Source organism: Vicia villosa, unplaced genomic scaffold (assembly GCF_029867415.1).
Source record: "Vicia villosa cultivar HV-30 ecotype Madison, WI unplaced genomic scaffold, Vvil1.0 ctg.001765F_1_1, whole genome shotgun sequence".
NCBI classification, from domain to species: Eukaryota; Viridiplantae; Streptophyta; class Magnoliopsida; order Fabales; family Fabaceae; genus Vicia; species Vicia villosa.
The window spans coordinates 110441-133941 of NW_026705721.1; the positions used below are offsets into that span (position 1 = coordinate 110441).

Here is a 23501-nt window from a genome sequence, read left to right on the forward strand (position 1 = left end):
TATCTATGTAACGAACGTGCGATGATGGAGTAACCGTTAGATATATTTTGGATTCATCCTGATTCCATAAAGTTATTCAACATGTTTCCCACTGTGCTCACAATTGATACTACGTACCAACAAGTACAGGCTTCCATTATTTAAAATTATCAAGTTCCATAAAGTTATTCAACATGTTTCCCACTGTGCTCACAATTGATACTACGTACCAACAAGTACAGGCTTCCATTATTGGAAATTATCAAGTACCGCTCGTCATCCGTTAACAAAGAAGTGAAGATTGAATTCAGCAACTATGAGCTAAAGACATACGCTGATTTAAGGGCTATGTGAAAAACTTTTATCTGTTTAGAATCAAAAGTTTCAATCGAGCTAGATGCGATTGTTTCGAGATCGGTCGATGATATTATCAAGATGTTGCAACGTCCACCTAGATATTGAAATATAATGTTTGATCTATATTAAAATCCCTTATGTATTGCTGATTTTATGATACCAATAATAATTTTATTTTGTCAAATTGCTATTTTCTATTTTGTTTTTTTATTCTACCTCGTAACTCTCGGAAAATTCATCTTAATTTTTTTGAAGCTGCATCTCTGAAATAAAAACTCATCAGTATGCATGTTTGTGCGTCCAGTCGTGAGATGTATCTCCGAAACCGGAGGACATTATTGTATTTTCATGCAGTGCCGTGCATTAAGAAATCCTCTTAGAAACCATGTTCAACCATTAACCTGACCTAGACCAGCCCATTTTTTTGGATTGGTTTGGCATATATGATGGATTTATCTAAACCCATTTACACCCCTAGAAGTAATTTAAAAGCAAAGAAGGGATTACACCAAGTATAAAGGTTTGTCTTCCACATATAATATAATTCTGATACATATGATCCAAAGGCAGAAGAAAGATGCACAAAATCCATAACTAAAGATAATAAAACCAAAAATAAAAACAAGATTTGGAAGCTAATTCCCTTATCTTTTGTTTCATTTAATGCAGTGCACATCACATTTGTTTCAGTTTTATAAGAACCGCTGAATCAGTTGGAATAAATAACTCTTGGTACACAGCTTCCAAATCTCTGTTCCTAGTTGCTGGATTTTGTTTTATTCTCATTATAACACAGTAGAAGTTGCAAACTATTCCAAAACATGTTACTCCACAACATTAACAAGTTCATATTCGATAAGGGAGAGGTTGTTGTCTTCCTTAACAGTGAACTCAGCAGGTTCTGTTACTTCGACACGGCCCCATTTGTCCACAGCAAGCCTCATTGATCCTTTAAACATGTCGATTTTTGCATTTCGCAAAATGATGGTTGAACCCTCTTTCAGCAGATCCACTGAACAAAAGAAACATTCAAGAAAATTGTGAACATTTATACATTTGAACATTCTCAGCAATTTTACTGAACATGGAAATGCAAATGAAAAATTGAGCAACTACAAATATGGAATTAATTGAGCTATTTTTTCATATGTAGAGTAAGTTGTTTTGCCAAATTTGTATTGGAAATGCAAATTATAGTTTTAAAAAATTACACCAAGCAAGAAATGGAGAAGAAATACAAAAAATGGAGAAGAAACTACAAAGAAAACATTACTAAAGCAAGAATGAACATGTGTTTTACACCAAGTAGAATCTAAATGTCTCATCTTATTGCAAAGATAATACTCATCAAACAACTTCGCTTGAAGATGTTTGATTTGCATTTTGCATTCCAATCAAATTTACAATTACAAAAGTGCGGCATACATTACAAATGGCCACAAAATTTAGCTTCTTTACTTGTACCAAAGCAAACAAAACCGAGTAAACAACTTCTGGTCGAAGAAAAACAGAAATGGTACAGATTGTGAAAACAAAGAAATGCAATTGTCAACAGACGGAACAAAGAAATGCATAAGGAAACAGCAACAGAACAACGTAAAAAACAGACGAAACAGATTGTGAGTTTGCAGTTTCACTACAGACAACACAACATTCTGTCCTCTGCTAGTAAGATATGATTTGGAATGAACGTGTCAAAGAGAAAGTTGGGCAATAGCAACATTCAAAGAAAAATGGTAGAGACGTAGAGTTTAAACCTAATTGGGTTGAGCATGTGTAAAGAACCATACTAAAAGTTAGATATGCAAGGAGGGAGAAACTACTAAACCAATCAAATTAAGGTTTTGTATTTAAATGCTATGACTGTTGTCTAAGAGTATCTGCAACCCATCTCCTACATTTTCACGCCCCATTTTGGAACCACGTTTAAACTCTTCAAAATCAATTTTTGAAGGGTGAAAGGCAGTTTGACCCAAAAGTAGAGTGTATGGCTTTTACTAATGAAAACAATTTCTAGCTTCAGACTCAAGTTTACACTGAAGATGTGATTCCTACCTTCTGCGATTCACTAAAATCAATTCTCAACTTTTAGAGTTATTCATTTTCATATTTACATTGTAAATTTTGAGTGAGTTACACTGTTGTTTGACAAAGACGAAACAGGAAGCCAATGGTGTAATTGTTCAACACACCCAATCCATACTATTTCCTTTTTTTATTCATTTCATTGGTATCGTCAGTCCTTCATGTTACTTTTTCTTTATTTACAAAATCAATGTGATCTAAGTCAAATTGTCAATGATAAACCAATCATACACCAAGTGTGTCACATCCTTACACATCACAAATGTTTGCTTTAAACAAATTCAGCCCATCAACCACCAAATAGGCCCTAATGTGACTCCAATTCTTAAATTTCATCAACAATTACTCTTTTTGTATGTTTTCGTCACTATGACCCAACAATTGCTTATGCGAAAACCCAATGCTTAATAGGAATTGGCACCAATGAGATTTTCTTATTAAGAATTTCTGCTTAATAAGCAAGCAACAATTTTAGCACCAGTTTTTTGGATGTTCTTAATGGACTAGTGAATGAGCACAAGAACAGGGTACAAGCAAAAATGGAACACAAAGGGCAGAGATTATTTTCCTATCGTATAAGATTAATGTTCGAAAATGAAATTTTATCTGATAATAGATATCATTTTAGAATATCTTGGTTTATCACCTAGGATCAATTTTCAATCTTAACATATCACCTAGAGTTAAATTTCATATCTCTTACTATGATTTTTTTTTATTTCCTTGTTTATATAGAAATGAATATATGGACTAGTATCGAGTCGTTTGTTGTATCAAATTGCTATCAAATTAATATTGAGGCTTAAATATGTTTTTCATCCCTTAACTATTTGCTTAAGATTTGTTTTGATCCTTTATCTTTATTAATATTCATTTTAATCCTTTATCTTTTTAATTGAAGCGCATAAACATAAATTTTTTCTCAAATTCGCTAAGTGTAAAATGGAAAAAAAAAAAAAAATACTTAGTAGTGATTGGTTGAGGCAGCATAATTATCTTTCCATTTGACATCCAAAATTCCCAAATTGTAACAATTGATAATTGTGTTTTATTTTTTAACAAAATCCTGAAGTAAAGACAACAACAGAAACAACTAACAACCGTTTAAAATCTATTTGGAAATTATGGATGACAATTGGGACAATAATTGTGTCCCTTCGGTTTTTTCTATTTGATAATTAATGTGATGTGAGAAAAAGACTAACTTGTGCCCACTTCAAAAAGATAAATGATAAAAATGAATCTTAGAAAAGATAAAGGACCAAAATGAATCTGAGATAAAAGATAAAGGACAAAAAAAATTGTTTTAACCTATAATCAACGCATATGCAAAGTTCTTATTATTTTCTCTCACCCTTTTATCTAAAAGCTCACGACTTCAACAATCAACATGTCAATTAAGTCAGCATATTAATTCATGGAATCCTCCCAATGAGCAGTGATGCACCGCGATTGCCCTTTGGCATAAATTTAGTTAAATTACATTACATGGGAGAGAAATGGGAAGGTTTAAATTTCTTAAAGCTAGAAATGAATAACGGAGAGAAATGAATAACGGAGAGAAATGAACTTTATTAACATCACTTGTAGAATATGTAAATTCAAAATCAATCTCTTAGCCATAGGAGTTAAAACTGCACAACATGCAAGCATGTTGTGCAATTGGAAATAAATCAGGCAATACCATTATATTTATATGACAATACATATCATAGTGAATAACAAAATGTTGTAAATTACAGCGTAAAATAGAGAATCGGTATATTTTATTCATCAGGGCAGATCACCCAAATCCAAATCATTGTCTTAATCTACTTGGGTGAGAGGAAAGAACTGCCAGAATTTGAATCTGAGTGAACCACATAGAAAAATATAGTTGTTTTCAAACTTTTTGTAGAATCTAGCATAAAAAGGGCATGTGCATATAACTTTATGGTTTACATAAGGCCAGTTCAGTTCTTCGTTACACAAATAGGAGGGAAAACATCTCTAATAAATGTGTATTTATTAAAAATATGATCTCTAAGGTTTGGCATGAATGCCATTTGTGTTAGAAAATGTTGCATAAATGAATCGGGAAATCAGACACTTCCTAGTCAACAACCAAAGTAGTTACAACATTAACTTCCAAGCTGCATCTCTGAGTAGAATACTAACAGTAGTTCTTCATTTTCATAGTGTTAAGAATTTAGAATCTGATTGCTTGTGAATCTAGAATTATTTATTGCTAGGATTTGCTTAAATTTGAAATTACTTATAGAGTTAAATGTGTGTGATACAGATAAGGCTTAAAGAGATTGAATGAGCAAGTTAGCTTCAATACTAGGAGAGATTAGAAGAGAGGCATTCAGATTTGCGAGTTACAAACACAGAACATTGACTCCGTTAAAAAGGGAAAAAACCACTTTGTTGAAGGCGGAATCACTGGAAGGAGAATTCTTTGATTTCCTTGTTTGTCGTTTAGTTAACCAATAAAATGTTTTGTTTCCCTAGCTCTCTTCTCTGATTCTCAGCTATTTCTCCCTAAAATCCAAATTTTATTTGGCATTTGTAACAACATGCAGAGTAACTGAACTTTAAATCTACAGGTCTTCATGTCTTTTATAGCATTTATTAACCATGATTATAATTTGTCGCCATCGCATGGACAATACAAGCCCGAAAATAACAAACATAGGAACAACACGTATGACAGGTACCGACAAAATTGACAATCAAACAAGTTCAAGTCATAATATCCCAAGATAGATAAACATATTAATGTATGAGGAAATATCAAAAATGTAATAAAATGATCACGAAACCAAGACAATACCATAGCAACAATAACCATACCTTGATCATTTCTAGCTGTAAATATGATCATCCCCGTCTCATCCCCCACCAAACTCTCAGCAATTCTCATTTGTCGCGGTTGAGGACCATCGGGACGACCCTTCTGCATCACCATCTTAGTATTCACCACTTTCACAGTCAAAGTATGACCACTAGTCCCCGGTCGAAGCTGTTCAACCTTAGTGAAAACCGGCTTTCTCAATCCAGGTTTTGCCTCTGCCATATCTTAACCTAAAATCCTACAAAAAACACAAATGTCACAACTATATTCCACCAGGACAAAATCAAGTGCAGCACACAAACATGCATCAATTACATGAATCAATATCATGTTCCATAAATTGATTCCTTCAATAACAAAACAAAGATACAAATCTATGTGTTTTTCACCGATTGATATTGATAATTGACAAAAAGGTGCAAAAATTAGGTTAAAAAAGTTGTGATTTTTTTGTGTAAAAACATTTTGATCAGTGTGAAGTAATAGAAGTAATTAAGCAAGCTCAATGAACATCATCAATGGTGTGTGAAAATCAAGGTAGAATCAGAATAAAGGGATGAGAAATTGGAAAGGATTGATGAGAATAGGAATCGAAATCTGACCTGAAATTGCAAAGGCAGAAATGAAAAGTGGAGATCTGAAACGAGAAATGTAGCCGTCGAGGTTAGCATTTAAGGATGTTCGTGTTCACTGAAGTCGGGTCAAGTATTGACATGACCCGACCCGACCCGATATATTTCTTTTAGATAAATGGCCCAACATTACAAAATTTGAAAGGGTATTGGCATTTTTTTTAGCAACATTTTATATTTTGTTATCATGAAATTGGGTTGAAATGGTAATTAACTCCATTTAAATATTTAGTGTGTTATTATTATAATATGCGCAGTCGCAAAGGATTATAGTGGGTGATAAAGTTCTTTCTCGAAAATTTTTATTAAATTTTATTAATTTATTGATCGAATTTTGAGTTTTTATTTTTTGAAAATCGAGAAATTAACATACAAAAAATGATGTTTTATTGAATTTGTTGATGTACAACTAACCTAAAGAAAATTTAAATAAATGACCAATATTAATTATGTTTTTATCCTATTACACACTATCATTTTCCTCGAGAACACTATCGATGTTTTAGAAAAATTGTGTGAGAGTTTCATTCGGGTTGATAGCATTTATGTTGAGACTTTTAGGAATCAAATCACTATAAAAAATCAGATCAATAATCTAAAACAAAAATCAAATATTTTAGATTACTTCATTGAAATGAGAACTCTTTAGGAGGAGTTGAGTTCTTACTTATTATATATTCTCAATTGTACATGCATCCATCCTTGTAGATGTGATTCTTTGTAAATGGCCCATCATTATTATCTAAAAGATCAGTGACTCAATTCTTGAACAGTTTGAATGAACAATTTTCAATTGTTAAAAATTAGATTCTCGTGATAGAAAATCTTCCATCCATTAACAAAACTTACTCTTAAAAATTCTCGTGATAGAAAATCTTCCATTCATTGACAAAACTTACTCTTAATTTGTTCAAGAAGAGAGTAACAACAACTAAGCTATTTTCATTGAAGAACCTTATACACTCATTAATACTTTTGATTAAAGAAGATCTTAAGGAGGTCACGGTGGAGATTCTAATGCTAAGAGCAAAAAATTGTGCATGAGACGAGTAGTTTAATAGATATTCATATCCATGGGGTAAAATATATGGATATTCTACTACATGTTATATAATGGATACACATATGGATTTAATGGTACTCGTACCGTTAGTATCCATATTCTTTGGTAAGCTAACAATTATTTAAATAGCTTTTATAAGTATATATTTTATGAGGATTATAAAAGTCCTAGAAGTTTTGTACTTGTTATTTAAACGATGGGTACATGATTCAGAGTTTCGTAGTTTTGTAGTTGCAGGTGAAAAAATATTTGTATTAATTGTATTGCTCTTGGAATTATTATTATTATTATTATTATTATTATTATTATTATTATTATTATTATTATTATTATTATTATTGTTGTTGTTGTTGTTGTTGTTGTTGTTGTTGTTGTTGTTGTTGTTGTTGAAGTTGGAACTATTATTATATGGTAAAATGGATGAATGTTTGTATTTTGTTTTGACTTGTAATTTTGTTGTTAAATTGAAAGTGAAAAGTATGAAAAAAATTATATGTTTCTAAAAGAGGATAAATAAGTTCTAGGTAATAGAAGATTTGACTTGGTTGCTTTATCCATCACTTACTTATTTGGAGTATTTATTCCCTCGTGCACATTGGATAGTCCAATTGCAGAGCCTCTTAATTCATTTTCCCAGTTCACTTAGTAAATCTCATGGATGTTGCAGGCCACTTGATACATAGGGTTGAGCTTTCTCTTGAGGAATATTAGTCACTGAATTACTTCTTATCATTGTCTCATCTCCATGCTAGAGCAGTATCAAATCCTACTCAACTGGTGAATATCTTGGTTGAAAGGTTGGGAATTTTTCCTCTCTCGTGGCCTGCCTGGCCCCATCTGGTTTACACTTATCAGTGTTCCACCGATTTCACTTGGTTGCAAATTCTTTATTATTTCACTCTTTGAGCGTTCAATCCCTTTTCAATTACATGGTAATCGCCGCTTACTAACTCCTAGGTTTTCTTTTCCAAAGTCTTTTGCGCTTAAGGGATGAGACTAAGTATAAATTAATGAATTGGAACACATCAAGAAAAGTATGAAGAACCCTAAGATTATTCTTGGAATTGGATACTTAGGTAATGGCAAGTATGACTAACAAGTACGACTAATAAGTATAGAAATCAAATGGGCAAATGATTAAGCCTTGACTCAATTCAATGATATGTTGTAAGAAATCGAATGGGCTAGAGACTAAGCCTCGACTCTATTCAATGATATGACTTTGGACATTGTGTATAACTCGGAATTAGACGTAAGTCTCACCGTGTACTAGTAGGATTGGATATTATGTAATACTAGAGTTGGTAGGTGAGGTTCTAATAGTTTGTTAACTATCATGTAATATTATATTCGACCTATAAGGTACTAGTAGGATGTTAGTGGATCGTGATGTTAGACATGAGTTGTGGTGTACATAGGTGTAGGATGGTCCTTAGAATATCATATGTATGTACTGTGTTGATGATCACATATATGAGATAACGATGAGAAGTGGATATTGAAGGGAAAACCTATATTAATTTAGTATAGGCGAATTTTAAATGTCGAGTTCAAAAGTCGGGTATTTAGGGCAAACCTGGATTAACCATATCCAGTATAGGAAAATCCTGAATATTTGGTCGGTATTGTAGGGAAAACCTAGATTTTTCTAGTATAGGCAAATCCTAAATGTCGAGTTCTGAGGACGGGTATTACAAGGGAAACTTGGATTATTTTGACTAATCTTGGATACAATAGGCTCTGGATTTTTGAAGAATAAATATTTGAGTAAGGCTGGATATATATTTTAGTAGAAATCAAATCTTTTGAAGTATTTTGCATCCAGATAGACAACTTTGGAAACATTGCGGCTGAGAAAGAATTTGTCATGATAAACTTATTGAAATTTGGATGAGAAGTCTTTGAATGAGTAGCCATTTGAAGCGGGATTTCTAGCGAGTATTTTTTATTGAAGCCATAATGATGATGATGATGATGATGATGATATCAATAAGAAATAGGGACAACAAGAAGGCTAACAATAGAAAGAGAAACTTTGGGATTAATAAAATAAAGGAATGAATATATCTTTTTATGGTCTTCTTAAAAAAAGTTTTGAATATGATTTGGTCAAAAATATTCATGGATGATCAGAGATACTTGTAATCAAAATCAGATATATTTGAAATCAAAAGTTGCTAAAAATAACTTCTTAATCGTTAAAATTTTCTCCTAATAGATAAATCAGGGTGATGATTGATTCTTGCATTTATTCTAAATAAAAAATTATTTATCACTAAGATTTGCTACAAATTTGATCATTGGTCGATTATATTTGGTTTTGGAGCACCATATTTTTTTTAAAAGTCTTAATCGATTAACACTATTAGTTTAATCAATTAAGAGGTGATTTTAGAGCTAATTTAATTTGCTTGGTCTTGAAATAACTTTGAGCCCTGATTTTGCTTTCAACACTCCTCCTTTTAGATTTTATGCCCCATTTTTCTAAAAACTTCATTTTTCAAACATATGATTAGTAGAAAATAACAAAAATGGACTGTGTAATTAAAATTAGCTCTTGTTATTGGAATAGCCATATTTTTCTAAGTTTATTCTTCATCAAGTGATTTACCTTAAACCACAAGAAAATTTGAGAGGAGATCTCTCGCCCTTTGACAAAAATTGGAGCAAAACTTAATTATCTTTCTTTTTGTAACTCTCTAAATCGTTTGATACCACAGATGAGTTTTAAATTTTATTTCCTCCTTGGCGAGGTTCCTTCCGAGAATCATTACCAAAAAATCACTTCCAAATAATTATTTGAACAATAGATCATCTTTTGGTAACCAAATCTTTTTGGGGCCTTTAGTGTTATGGAGTTTAAGATGTATTGGGTCTTTTGAGATATAACCATTTAACATCTTTTATAATGTATTTTGGCAAAGAAAAAAGGTTCAATATGACCATGCTTATGACATAAGTTGCATTTTGAATAGGACGGTTTATTTTCTTTTCGGCATGAAAATACAAATAAATGACTTAGCATTTATTATTAGGTTGATCCCCTAAGCCATCCTTATTAAACGAGGCTCATTGGTTTGACAAAATATATCAACATTATATTTTCCTATATTGAACTTATTTAAAGTTTCATGCAAGTTATCAACTTCATTTCTTAACGCATCACATTTTTTCACATTTATTTAATTTTAAGGTTTGTCTTCTTAACACATTCATTTCATCACTAATCCTTTCATTTTCACTTTTAAAAGCTTTAACATGTTTTTGATAATCTACAATATTTATTTCAAGCTGATCATTTATTTTACTAAGTTCAATGCTTAAATCAACCAGTTGCTTGTAGGATATAATAGTTACTTCATCATCTTCATCACAAGTAGCTTTAAGACAAAATTTTATCTCTTTGACTGATTCCTATTTTAACTCCTTAAAATGTACTTCATAAAAATCTTTAGATGATTTTTTTAATGATGATTTAGATGTTTCTCCAACTAATTCTTCATAAGCCGTTATAAACTTCTTGTATGATGGAATAAATAACACTAAGATGTCAAACTTAATTTCATGACACTTATAACAATTATTTACTGCATATCAGTATAACACAATCAACTGTTGGATTGAAAGCTTCTATCATATAGATCATGTCTAGAAAGTTTAACATCATTCGGAAATCATTTGACTTGTTAATGAGATGCATAAAAATTAAAGCCTTACGAAGTTCATCAAAAGTATATTAAGTTTAATCTATCTCTTTAACATATCAAATTATTTCATATTGATGTTAAATTTATAGACATGATCTATATGGTAATTAGAGGTGGAAGTAGGTCAGGTCAGGCTAGATTTTTCGTAAGTATGCCCAGCCTATTTTTCAAATTCAAAGCCTAAGTCGGGCCTATTATCTATCACAGGCTTTAAGTTATGCATGGTCTGGCCTTTTTTATAAGTCTGGCCTGACCTAACCTAATAACCTATTTAAAAGTCTACTAGTAGAAAACTCGTGCGTCCGCACGGATAAGTTCATTCTTATATTAGATCATTCGATAAAGTTTAGTTGTTATTGATATATAATTGTTATTATAAAATAACTAATAATTACAAATATTTAAAAATAAATATGTAATAAATCACCAACATGATAAATTTAATATGACTAATAACTATAAATATTTACAAATATTTTCTTAAATATTTACTGATATAATAAAAAATTAAGTATGGCCACTTTAATAAAATATTTATAAATTTATTTTATAAAATCTTGAACTATAGAATTCATTTGAATTACAATTTTAAAATATTTGTAATTTTATTATCTATTAGATTTTAACTTGCTTCAAACACTTCATAAATGTTTTTTGGTTCCAAATATATATTACATAGAGAATGAATTATATCAGCATATACTCCAAACACATTCTAATATATACTTTTCATAGATTTCAGCAAATTATTGAACAACATTTTTTACTATCCAATATTCATTGCTTCAAGAAAAATTCAGTTATATGAGAGCAACTTATAACTGCCTTTTTCATGCTTCATCATACCAAGAGTTCATAAAATGAATGAATTGAATATTGAATAGAATTCTTTTTTATAAAACAGGATACCAAAATATATAGATCAAAATGTTTTTCAGCCATTAAATTATTTGATCAAAATGTGGTTAAGTGTTTCTTTCCATCACCTTCACATGAGACACGTCAAATCTATACTGCATTGCCGGCTCTGACTTGTTGTCTTTTGTAGCTTGAAGTTTGTTGCATTTTCTACATATGGACATGGAATTGGTTTCCCACTTTCAACAAATTAACAATTATAGATCCTTTTACTGCCAAAGAAAAACATTTATAGGTCCTTTTACTGATACGAATAATAAAGTTAATTATAAAAAATGTGTAGATGCATACACACAGAAGAGTTTTTTGTCGCATAGCAAATAGAGCAGTTACAAAAAAAGCTAGAAAAGGGAATATTTTCATCATTTTCTTATATAATTATTTGTTTTTTAACTAAGCAGTTAATAGAGACAAATGATGAAAGCACAACTTTAGCAAGATAAACAAAAAAAACAGAGACTCAATAGTGAGCATTCGGCTGGACGTTTATACTAAGTTGAAGGAATATTTTCAAAAGGGTACTATGCTACTACTATATTAAAATCATCATTAAAATTAAATGTAAATAAAAGATCATTCAAATTTTGTTGAATCCAATTGTTTTGGGTTATTTATTGCCAACAAACTACGATAGATCTAAAAAAAAATAGGGAAAAACTTGAGTACCAACACATATACAGGCTGATATACTTTTAAAAAGAGAAAGGATCCTCCCACTTCTTGCTTATAACTGTAACCGAATGATCAGTATTCCGTAGAGTAGAAATCTAACAAAATTAGGCAGTTTGATTGGCTTGAAATGTTCTACATTTCATTAAAGGGGAGATAGAAAATATTGAGTCAAAGCCAAGTATCATAAACAAATTCATCATGGAAGAAGCAAATAGAAATTTCAAAACGAAAAATGAAGGCCGCATTCACTATTATCATTTCTTGAGATCAAGTAAGAACTTACATTTTTTAATATCTTTAACATAATTTCAACTAAAATCACACATAAAAACACTTATCATTTTAGACAGCATTGATACTTGTTGTTTTTTTTTCAAGCCACATGCTCAATCGGAACCATATTTTGTTCATCGTTTTATCATTGGGCTTTGACATTATGGGATTTCTATGAAGATGAAGGAGTCAGATACAATTATGTTTAATACTGATAGAGAAAACTCCCACTTAATTCAAGTTTGATTAGAGCTTATGAAATTCCATGGTGTTACTGTTGAACATCATGAACTAACCTGAAAAGCTGAAGAAACAGTGACAAAGATAGTTATTTAAAGAATGAAAGAAACTATATATAATTAGAAACCTCTATGAAAAGTGCCTTCACCATTAATTTCCTTGTAAGAATCTGCATAACCAAAAGCCTGAAAAATTGATTACCAAATAGTCAAACAAAACTTAAATCACTCAACAATATTAGGACAACACAGTAAGCCAGATGTGACCAGCATGAATAACAATTTGTTTCACTTGGCAAAACCTTATACCACTAACAATCTTGATCGTTTCCTCAAAGTAACCATCATGACTAACAATAACCAAAATATCATTAATCCCTACAACCTTGGAAAGACTATCCACAACTACTCGAAGATAATGCAGCCGGTTATGATCATACAAAACAACAATGATAGCATCCTTAGCAAGATTTAGATACAGATCCAAGTTTCTTAGAGGTAACAAATTCAACTTCCCCAATTTAAGTGACATAACAATATACACAGATTAAAAAGATCCTAAATTTATTTACAAAACAGAAGCTTAGACACAAGTGGTTAATTGTATCAAAAATGGATTATAGAAGAAAAGGGTAAGAATAATAATTCGAGATTAAGAAGAGGTACTAAATATGATGTAAGGTAAAGGAGTGCTTCCCTGTATGTTGTAACCAGAGCAACCACAATACAATTTTTCCCCAACAACAGTAAGGAATTCCACATATTTGTTGAAATTGATGAGCTTTGGAGCATCTGAACAGTTAAAAACCTGTAAATATCAAAATTTTATCAGTTTATCTTAAGATGGAAATAGATTTCTTTATGAATAGTTCAGAATCATATTAGACTTGCCTTAAATCATGTTCCTTGAGTTACATAGCATGCCAATTTAGTAGTAGCTGCTAGCTCATACACTGCTTCCTTAACGTCATAAACATCTATACATTTAATCCCGCCGAGTTTAATTGTCCAAAACTGTACATAAGAAATAATATTCAATGATGCAAAAGGGTTAAATAATAGATTTGTGGAAAAGATTTGGCCAAACTCAATTGATCAGTTAAGAAATGTTCAATCTACTGAGCAAACCTCATCATTTTAAGATTGAAGTGCACTTGTTGCCTCATCAAGCAAAAGTATTTTCGGGTTTTTCAGCATGGCTCTCACAATGGTACCCAACTCAAATACTACAGCAACTCCTGCAAAAGATTTGAAAGTATACATAGTTCCTTCACGTATCTTACTTTCAAATCGAGACAACAGAGCTTTTCTAACTGAAACTTAAATTTTGTCACCCTGTCAATTTAAAAACACAAATAATTAGAATACACTCTTGATGAACCTAATAACAATAGTTGTCTTTCTCCAATATTTCTTCAAATCCAACCCTAATAAACTCACTGCAGCATAAAATTATCGTTTTAAACATAAAGGGAAAATATTACAAAAACATTGCAGTCCAAAATACATAAACCCTAACTAATTTAACAGATAGCCAAACAAATTGCAACACTAAAAAATAGATTTTATTATACATTCTTAATATAATTACAAAATACTAACCTTTTTAAACTACTGAGATGAAATCATCTACTGTAGCTTTGAATTGATTCAGTAGAAAGGAAAGAAGAGAGTCAAGCTTCTATATCTAACCTCCTTTTTGAAAGATCCATGGGTGGAGTTGCCCTGCAATTGCAAAACATTCAATCATAAATTAGATCACTGATAAACTAAATCTACACCAACAACATAATCATAAACAAACACCAAGCATCATATTCGCACAGTTGATTGAGGGCGTTTGAGGGCAGTGTCGAAGGAAGACTGTGGAGGATGGTAGCACGAGGAAGGACTGCCTGCAGTGGAGTTAGGCGGAGGAGGCTTGAGGCGAATCGAGGGGATCTTGAATGTATCGGCGCAGTGGTTCATCGTTTGATTTTGAGAAAGAAGGAAGAAAAAGAAATGGAAGAATGAAGAAATGCATAGAGAGAGAAATATAAACACAAATCCGCAGAGAAGTTTTAGAGATAAATGAGAGAGAAAAAAAGGTGACATTGATGATGTGTATGTTGGGAGAAGAGAATGGAAGAAATGACATTGAGAATAGGAAAGGAGTATTGAGAATAGGAAAGGCAGCCAATATTTGATCTTTCGAATGACCCAAGCACTCATGATTTCACATGTCTCGTATGAAATTAAGTTTATTTCATTAAAATTAAAAATATAATAGAATTATATTTATAATTGAAAGTTTCCTCTTTTAGCAACATGACAATATAATAAATGGGCTGAGAATCCATGTGAGTTTGACATGTGGCAAAGTTGCCCAAATACTCGTCTAGCTTTTTTATTATGAATAATTTTATTGTATGATTAGTACATATACACACTTGCTATAATGTGAAGTAATTGGTTAAAGATCCAACCAAAACAACTATTGTTAATCTCTATAATTTTAAAATTCCAAATTATAACTATTATTTAAATTTAGTTATAAATGTCAAATAAATTCTAAATTATAATTATTATTTAAATTAGTTTAATTAAAACTATAAAAGTATTATTTAAATTTAGTTAATCATAGATTCATTCTAAATGTTAAATAAATTCCAAATTATAATTTTGAATTTTATAAATTTAAATAACTTGGAGGGATGTATACCTTATATGGATAATATTGCAACATTGTAGTTAAATATCACAATTTGTGCGCCAATCATTATACAACAATGAATTTTTTCTTTAGTAAGTAAATCACTTTATTAATTTCACCCAAATTAGCATCATAAGTTAAGAAACAAGAGCTCTCACTAGATGAGAAATAGTAAACAACGACTTCAAGATGCCACAAATTTTCAGAACTCGCATGCAGGATCCTAAATCTCACACAGACAAACATCTTATAAATATTGTATCTTAACATATTACACCTATAAAGCAACAGAGATACACATCCAAAACCATAATATTTACAACACAAAATAAAGTATTACCCTAAGCCACTACACCACAAGCGAGCTTCTACGAATACTAACAGACAGCGTGACAGTATGTTAAAACACTAGAAGAACAAAAACACAGTGCATTAGTTTAACAAGGAATATCTAAGTGCAAAAAAATTTCTTCATCATGAAATAGCATAAAATTCAAAATATCCATAAAAAATTTCAATAGAATTTAAGACAGTATCATAAAGAAAAACCATGTTGTATATAACAACTAGTATTTCATATAACTCTCCTATGTATATAACAACTAGTCTTTGAAATTATATAACATATAATATAAGAAAATCATGCTTCAATAAATTAATAAATATGCAGCAAGCCAAACACCATTAAACATAAAAAAGGATGCAAATCTTTAAGGTGGTCTCCAAATGTTGTTCAACCGCCACCTTCAAAATAAGAAAGAAAAATTAAAAACTATAACAAGTTTAAAAATTATACTTGTAAGAAAAATTATACAAATATAATGTGAAAAGAAGAATTTTTAACTTTTGATTTTTTTTTTTAAGTTATACTTGTGACAAAGCCAAACCCCACCATAAATAAGTGCTTCTTTAGATTTCTCATTCAATTTATAGTGATATTCATCAATAACTCTACCTCTGTCACTAAAAGTAGACTCTGAGGCCACGATAGATATAGGAACAAAATATTAACAACCATCTTTGATAAGATCTTATATTTTAAGCTATTGTTCCTCCACCACTCCAATGTGCTAAAAAAAGTTATTATCTCCATCGGGAATGTAAACACCTTCATTAAAATAAGTTTGTAATTCTAATTTCATTGTGGGAACAACTTCCTTTTCATGCACAATGCTCATGATTCGTTCAAATCCAGTGATGACTAAAGATTGAGATTGGGTCGAAGATGATGATGAATTGATGTCATTAATATGAACTTCATTAGAAGATTACTCTTACAAACTTAGAGAAACATATTCACCATATAGCTCCTCTAACAAATTCTTCACCTTCTTTATATTCTCTAGAGAAACTTTAGCTTTATATATATCAATGGAAAGCATGTATCAACAATATGAAATTTGCTCCTTGGATCCAAAACACTAGACATAGCCATCAAAAAATTACATTCACCCTAATATTTGTCAAACTTTAATTTCATAGAAGCTACCATTTCTCTCATAAATGAATTTGTATATTTTGTTGTATTATCAATGACTTGCCTCACCCTCCAAACTTCCGCAAGATATATGTTAGAAGTAGGGTACTCACTACCTGATATAACAAGGGGGGCAAGATTAAACACTTCAAGAAATTGACAAACTTTCTCAACATTGTCCCAATTTACATTTGAAAATGCATACTTATAATGTGACTCTCTTTCCTTATAAGATAGGAATTCAATCTTGAATTTCAATGCAGCGAATAACATTTGATACGTAGAATTCCATAATGTTGGGCAATCAAGTATGAGCTTCCTATCTTTCAGCCCCTTTTGTTCAACAACATCATATAAAGCTTTCAATCTTGCATCATTATGGTAAATATACTTCACACTTTCACGAACTTTGCCAATGACATCCTTAATTTGGCTAAGGCCATCTTGCACTAACAAATTTAGTACATGTGCACAACATCTAACATGAAACAATGCCCCTCCAAGAGCTAACATTCTGCTTAGTGGATAGTCTTCCTTCAAACTTTTTAAACACGGATTATTGTAAGAAGCATTGTTGACTGAAACTAAAAATATCTTACTCCCAATTCCCTAAGATTTCAAGCACTTGTAAATTGCATCAGCCACATCAATCCCATGCCTTGGAGCAGGAATTCTCACAAAACTCAACACCCTTTTTGGACTTTCCAGAATCAATGAAATGGCTAGTGATAACCATATATTTAGCTACCTGGTGACTTGATCTCCACATATCATTAGTTATAATAATATTGCCAATGTTTCTTAACAAATCCTTCAAAATTTTCTTCTCTTCCTCGTGTATTCTCAAACAATCTACTCTTGTTGTTTTTCGACCAATTTTATGAAAATCTGATTTTACATATTGGAATGCCCACATCCATACTTCATTCTCAACCACACCAAATGGGTGTTCGTGCACCATAATAGCAGTAGGAATATTTTTTTCTCATATGTATATCTATACATTGATTAGAAGGTTGAAAAGGAATAACAATTTTCTTCTTTTCTTTAGCCATGTGGAGCTTCCTTTGCATCCAGATTTCATAATGTCTTTTTAAATGGCTAGTGCTGGCCCCTGGACCACTAGTTGCAAATTGGTATTTACAGTATCTGCAAACAACCTTCTTAACACCTCCTTCAATTTCAACTTCATCAAAGTCTTTCCAAATAAGATAAGTTTTTTTTTCCTTTTCCTTTTCCTCTTCCTCTTATAGAATGAATCTTCAATCGCATGATCATGGTCATTTTCATTGACATGTCGGTTATGCTCCGGTTGACTTGAATCTATTGGAACATCGTCATTTTCTAGAGCAGGAGTTGGATAGGATGAAGGCATTTTTCAAACCTGGGAATTTGGAAAATTGTAGAAAGAGTAATGAGAAAGGAAATTGAAAAATAAGAATATGTGAACCAGTATTATTTTTCTAGGAAGCAATGGCTTTTCATTACAAATATATAGTAACTTAGTAAGTATAATGATTTGAAAATGATACAAGCTAGTATTACTTTTGGAGTAAAACTAACGAGTTTGTCTCATCTTTTCTCTCTTTTTGAATCCTTATTTTTCTCTATCTCTCTTAATCCTAAATTGATAATCTCCACTTAAATGAGTGAGGCAAATGAACTATTGATATTTGGGCTTTTCTCCACATAGGAAAGAAACCTAAACCCAACAAATATCTCGTAGTCACACCGACACAGACTTGAGGTCGACTAAAACAAATATATCAATCATACAACTAATATTTTAAATTATCAAAATTAAATAATGAAATACAAATCGATATTCCAAGCAATTTTGGGCCGTCCAAAAGCCCAAATAACTAAGACCCAATTCGCCTCAAATTCACTCCACTTGAACCAAGATATAAAAGTAAGTTCACATGGAAAACAATATACATTCTCTGACCTTCACTTTTCACTATACTCATATTGAATTTTTAAACTAATTTGAATGTTAGGGTGCTAACCATGCAAGTTCACCCCACACCTATATAGTTCAAAGACATCCAATTCATCAAATACATTCATTTCTAATTCTTGATCGGAATATATATTATCATAAATAAAAGAAAAGAAATTCATAATCTAAGTATATTCTATCAAAAACTCTAAGATCAAAACATACTAATGTCTAAAAACTCAAATTTCACCACATCTTTAACATAAGAACTCCGATAAAAAAATGTTAAGAAATTAAAAGATCTACCACTTATACCAACATGAAAGGATCACTCTTGAATGTATTTATCCTGCTTTAGCCGTATCGCATCTTCCCGCATTTCTAGTATTCATTCATTCACCTTTTCGTGAAGAGACAAATGGACGGTTCAGATGCGATCGTACATGCAAGCAGATAACATCTCTGCCGTACCATACATATAACCAAACAAACATTAACAGAACACCAACGTTAAAGTTTGGTTGAAACTAAAACAGAAACAAACTTACACCTGATAAGGCATTAACCAAACCATGTCACTCTCCACCACAACTTCTCACCTCACAATCCTCCCTTCTCCACTTCCTTCCATTTCACCACTCTCTCTCAGATTCTCCTTCACTTTCCGGCAAAACATAACCCAAAAAACTCACCCTACAACCCTCTTGTCTTCTTCTTCAACAAAATCTACCAGATTCTTGGTGAAGTCTCAGTCTACTTCTTCACCTGCTTCTTCCGAGGCTGTGAAAGTGATATCTGTCCCTTCTGAAATGAAGGCCTGGGTTTATGGAGAATATGGAGGTGTTGATGTTTTGAAATTTGACTCCAATGTTGCTGTTCCTGATGTTAAGGATGATCAGGTTCTTGTTAAGGTTTTTGCTGCTGCTCTTAATCCTGTTGATGGTAAAAGAAGGCAGGGAAAGTTTAAGGCTACTGATTCTCCTCTTCCGGTGATTCACTCTCTTTCACACTTGTTTATCTAAACAAATTTTGTATTCTAGGAGTAATAGCAAGGTTTTAAATATCATTCACTTTGCGCTTGCATAAAGGTTTTTGTAATTTCCACTATTTCGGTACATACATGGTTTTAAATTGCGGTTGCAGAAATTTCGGATGTTAGTTGCTACGATGCGATGTGCATTTGTTGTAAGGTGAATTTTAATTAGGATACACTCTTAAAAAACACATGATATTAAAGATCTTTTATTATATAGGAGCTAGATTGAATTTTGGAATTTATAAATTTTGAGATTGTATGAAAATACTTGAAAGAATACGTGCAAAATTGTCCTATGCGGTTTCTAATGTCAGACACATGATGGTTTTAATTCACACTACAATTGCGGGGCAATGCGGTTGCAGAGTCTACTACATCAGTAATATTACAACTGCAATTGTGGCTGCAGACTACAATTTAAAACCATAAAAATATAGGTGTAACTGTGCTGACTGCGGTGTGAATTTGTTACAATGTTCTTTATCACAAAATGGTGAATAATGGTATTGGTATCGGCACCTTCCGATACTATTTTGTGTCGTGGCTGTTTTTGCGGTAACATACCGTATTTTAAAACACTGGTTACGATACTGGTTGCAGTCATCATGTGAATTAACCACAATTTCTTTTTCATCTTAAAAACAGTGAATAATAGTATCAATGAATAATGGTATCAGTATCAGCACTTTCCAATAGCGTTTTGTTGTGGCCGTAATCGCGATAAGTGTAAATTTAAAACCTTGGTAGTAAAGTAATGATATCAAATTTGACTGTTTTTGTCCATAGACTGTTCCTGGCTATGACGTGGCTGGGGTTGTTGTGAAAGTTGGAAGTGAAGTAAAGGAATTCAAAGTAGGTGATGAAGTGTATGGTGATGTAAATGAGAAAGCACTAGAAGGGCCTAAACAGTTTGGATCTCTTGCTGAATACACAGCAGTTGAGGAGAAATTGTTGGCACTAAAACCTAAGAATTTGGACTTTGCTCAAGCTGCTTCTCTTCCTCTTGCAATTGAGACTGCTCATGAAGGTTTGGAGAGGACTGGATTTTCTTCGGGTAAATCTATTCTTGTTCTTAATGGTTCTGGTGGAGTTGGAAGCCTTGTAATTCAGGTATTCTATTTTCTCAAATTATTACCGGTGTTGACGTGATAGTATCTGTGCTGTGTTTGGTGTTTGTATGTCTGAGTCAATGCTTCGTAACTAGCGAGCGAGAAGTAACATACCTTTATTAACTAACAGCTAGCTAAACAAGTTTTTGGAGCTTCAAGAGTTGCGGCCACTGCAAGTACTAGAAATTTGGAGCTGTTGAAAAGCCTTGGAGCTGATTTGGCTATTGACTACACAAAGGAGAACTTTGAAGACTTACCAGAAAAATTTGATGTAGTTTATGATGCCATAGGTAAAATTCTTCACTACTTCTTTATCACTCTTGTTCTTCCAATCTTCCATACAAAATTCTAAACAATTTAGCCAAATAGTTTGCAACTTCTATCAGTCTTTTTTATCCGTAGACGAAGTGGTAATAATCACTAGAAAGTCACACACACAACCGTGAGAGTCAAGGTTCAAACCCTAATGCTGACGTCCAACCTAGCAATATCGGCTTTTGTCAGTTGAACTAAAATTTGCAGACTCTATCAGTCTATTTGTGATAGTGAGTGTTTCGAACCTTGGTGATTTGCAGGGCAATGTGATAGGGCGGTGAAGGCTATTAAAGAAGGTGGAAGTGTAGTAGCATTAACGGGTGCTGTTACACCACCAGGATTCAGATTTGTAGTAACTTCCAATGGAGCTGTTTTGAAGAAACTAAATCCTTATTTAGAGAGTGGAAAAGTGAAGCCAATAGTCGATCCAAAAGGTCCATTCACCTTTGATAAGGTTGCTGAAGCTTTCTCTTACATTGAAACAAACAAAGCCACTGGAAAGGTTGTTATATTCCCTATTCCATGAATCAAATTAAAGTTATAGAAAATTTTGTTATGTATCTAATTATGTTCACATCATATGAGTAAATAAGAGTTCAGATATCATCAAAAAGATTGAATAGCTTTAATAAAAGAACAAAAAGATGATTTCATAATTCATTCACATCATTCAAATTGCACAAATGTGTCTTATACCCAATGCATTGTTCAAAATGTTACGGGTAGATTATTCAAAAAGATTACCGATTTCTTCGCAACTGCTTCTCTCACAAATGGATAAGTCAATAAATTCCCAAGGAATATACATTAACAGCTTCCTGCATTGAAGAAATCGATAAAGAAACTTTAATACAAGATTGCATCATTGATTTTTTACTCTTGTAACAAAAAATATTAAGGGATAATGATATTCTTTGTCCTTAGAATATACTTGCCTTCTCCAAGTTGGTACACTGCAATATTCTCCATCAGTAACATCAAAAAGAACAAGTGATACCTAATTATAACATCAAAACTTTAATTGTTTTTTATGCAACATAAGGTTGTGTTTATTTATTTACCTTTAAATGTATGACGGCATATTCAATGGCAGCTCCTGTTCCTGAATGTTTGGTCTGCAATAGTTAACAGAAAAGTAAGTCAAACATAAATTAATCAAGATGACAAATTTATGCTTAAGCCATGGTGACAAATTAACCTTGTGATATGGTGGAGGTGGAACCATGTTGGCAATGTTTCGGACATGAAAGGCTTCACCAGGTTGGAAATCTAGAATATGGGATGGGCAAACTCTTGAGTCTGCGCAAGCAAAAACCAGAAATTCAAGTTCTGAAGCTGTCCGATGGAAGCAAAAGTCAGAAGCTGTGAATGTTCTGAGGATCTAAAGAAATTCAATGTTCTGAAGCTGTCCTATGGAAGCAGAAATCAGAAGTCATGAATGTTCTAAAGATCAAGCACTGTGAACGTCTCTACCGAAATAATCAGGGAAGTCTTTTATTTATATAAAATTCTTCTAGTATTAATTTCAGGGGGAGATTGTTAATCTCAGGGGGAGACATATTCACATGCTTATGCTATAGCTGTGTAATTTGTCTTTAGCCATCTGCTCTTTCTGATCGCAAATTCATATCATTTATATATGTTTTTGTCATCATCAAAAAGGGGGAGATTGTTAGAACAAGATTTGTTCTGATCAATATTCTTAGTTTTGATGATAACAAGGATATGAATTTTGTGTGAGATAATGTGGTACTCTAATACATTGCAATTTCCCTTTCAGGAGATATATAAAGAGTATGCACAAATCAGCGCTCAGAAGCTTTGTCTCAGAAGGTTCAGCATGCAACATCAGAACATGGTCTGGCAAGAAATCAGAAGATGGTCAAGGCAAAATCAGAACATGGGTCTATGGAAGCATCAGAAGAACTTGAGATCAGAAGCAGAAGCACTGAAGTTCTCATGGTATCACGCTCAGAAGCACTTCAAGGTCAGAAGACAAGAAGATGCTATGCACCAAGCTGTTTGACTCTGATGATATTCAAATATTATATACACAAACATCAGATCAGAAGAAAGTACAGGTGGCAGGCTACGCTGACTGACAAAAGGAACGTTGGAAGCTATTAAAGGCAACGTCAGTAGACACAGCGTGAACAAGGCTCGAGGTAG

General features: G+C 32.2%; 2 protein-coding genes across 2 annotated transcripts; one reads left to right on the top strand and one right to left on the bottom strand.

The window, feature by feature from the left end:
* Nucleotides 1-820: 820 nt before the first annotated feature.
* LOC131636524 (uncharacterized protein At4g28440-like) lies at nucleotides 821-6012 on the bottom strand. The gene is made up of 3 exons (XM_058907135.1): nucleotides 5860-6012; nucleotides 5257-5495; nucleotides 821-1348 (listed from the first exon to the last, which is right to left on the bottom strand). Exons 2-3 carry the CDS (start codon nucleotides 5477-5479, stop codon nucleotides 1161-1163), a joined length of 411 nt encoding a protein of 136 aa, XP_058763118.1. The 5' UTR covers nucleotides 5480-5495; nucleotides 5860-6012; the 3' UTR covers nucleotides 821-1160.
* Nucleotides 6013-19366: 13354 nt separating this feature from the next.
* Nucleotides 19367-21945, top strand: LOC131636525 (2-methylene-furan-3-one reductase-like). Its single transcript, XM_058907136.1, has 4 exons — nucleotides 19367-19861; nucleotides 20695-21018; nucleotides 21148-21307; nucleotides 21593-21945. The coding sequence occupies exons 1-4, from the start codon at nucleotides 19445-19447 to the stop codon at nucleotides 21856-21858; spliced, it is 1167 nt and encodes a 388-aa protein (XP_058763119.1). The 5' UTR covers nucleotides 19367-19444; the 3' UTR covers nucleotides 21859-21945.
* Nucleotides 21946-23501: the final 1556 nt, after the last annotated feature.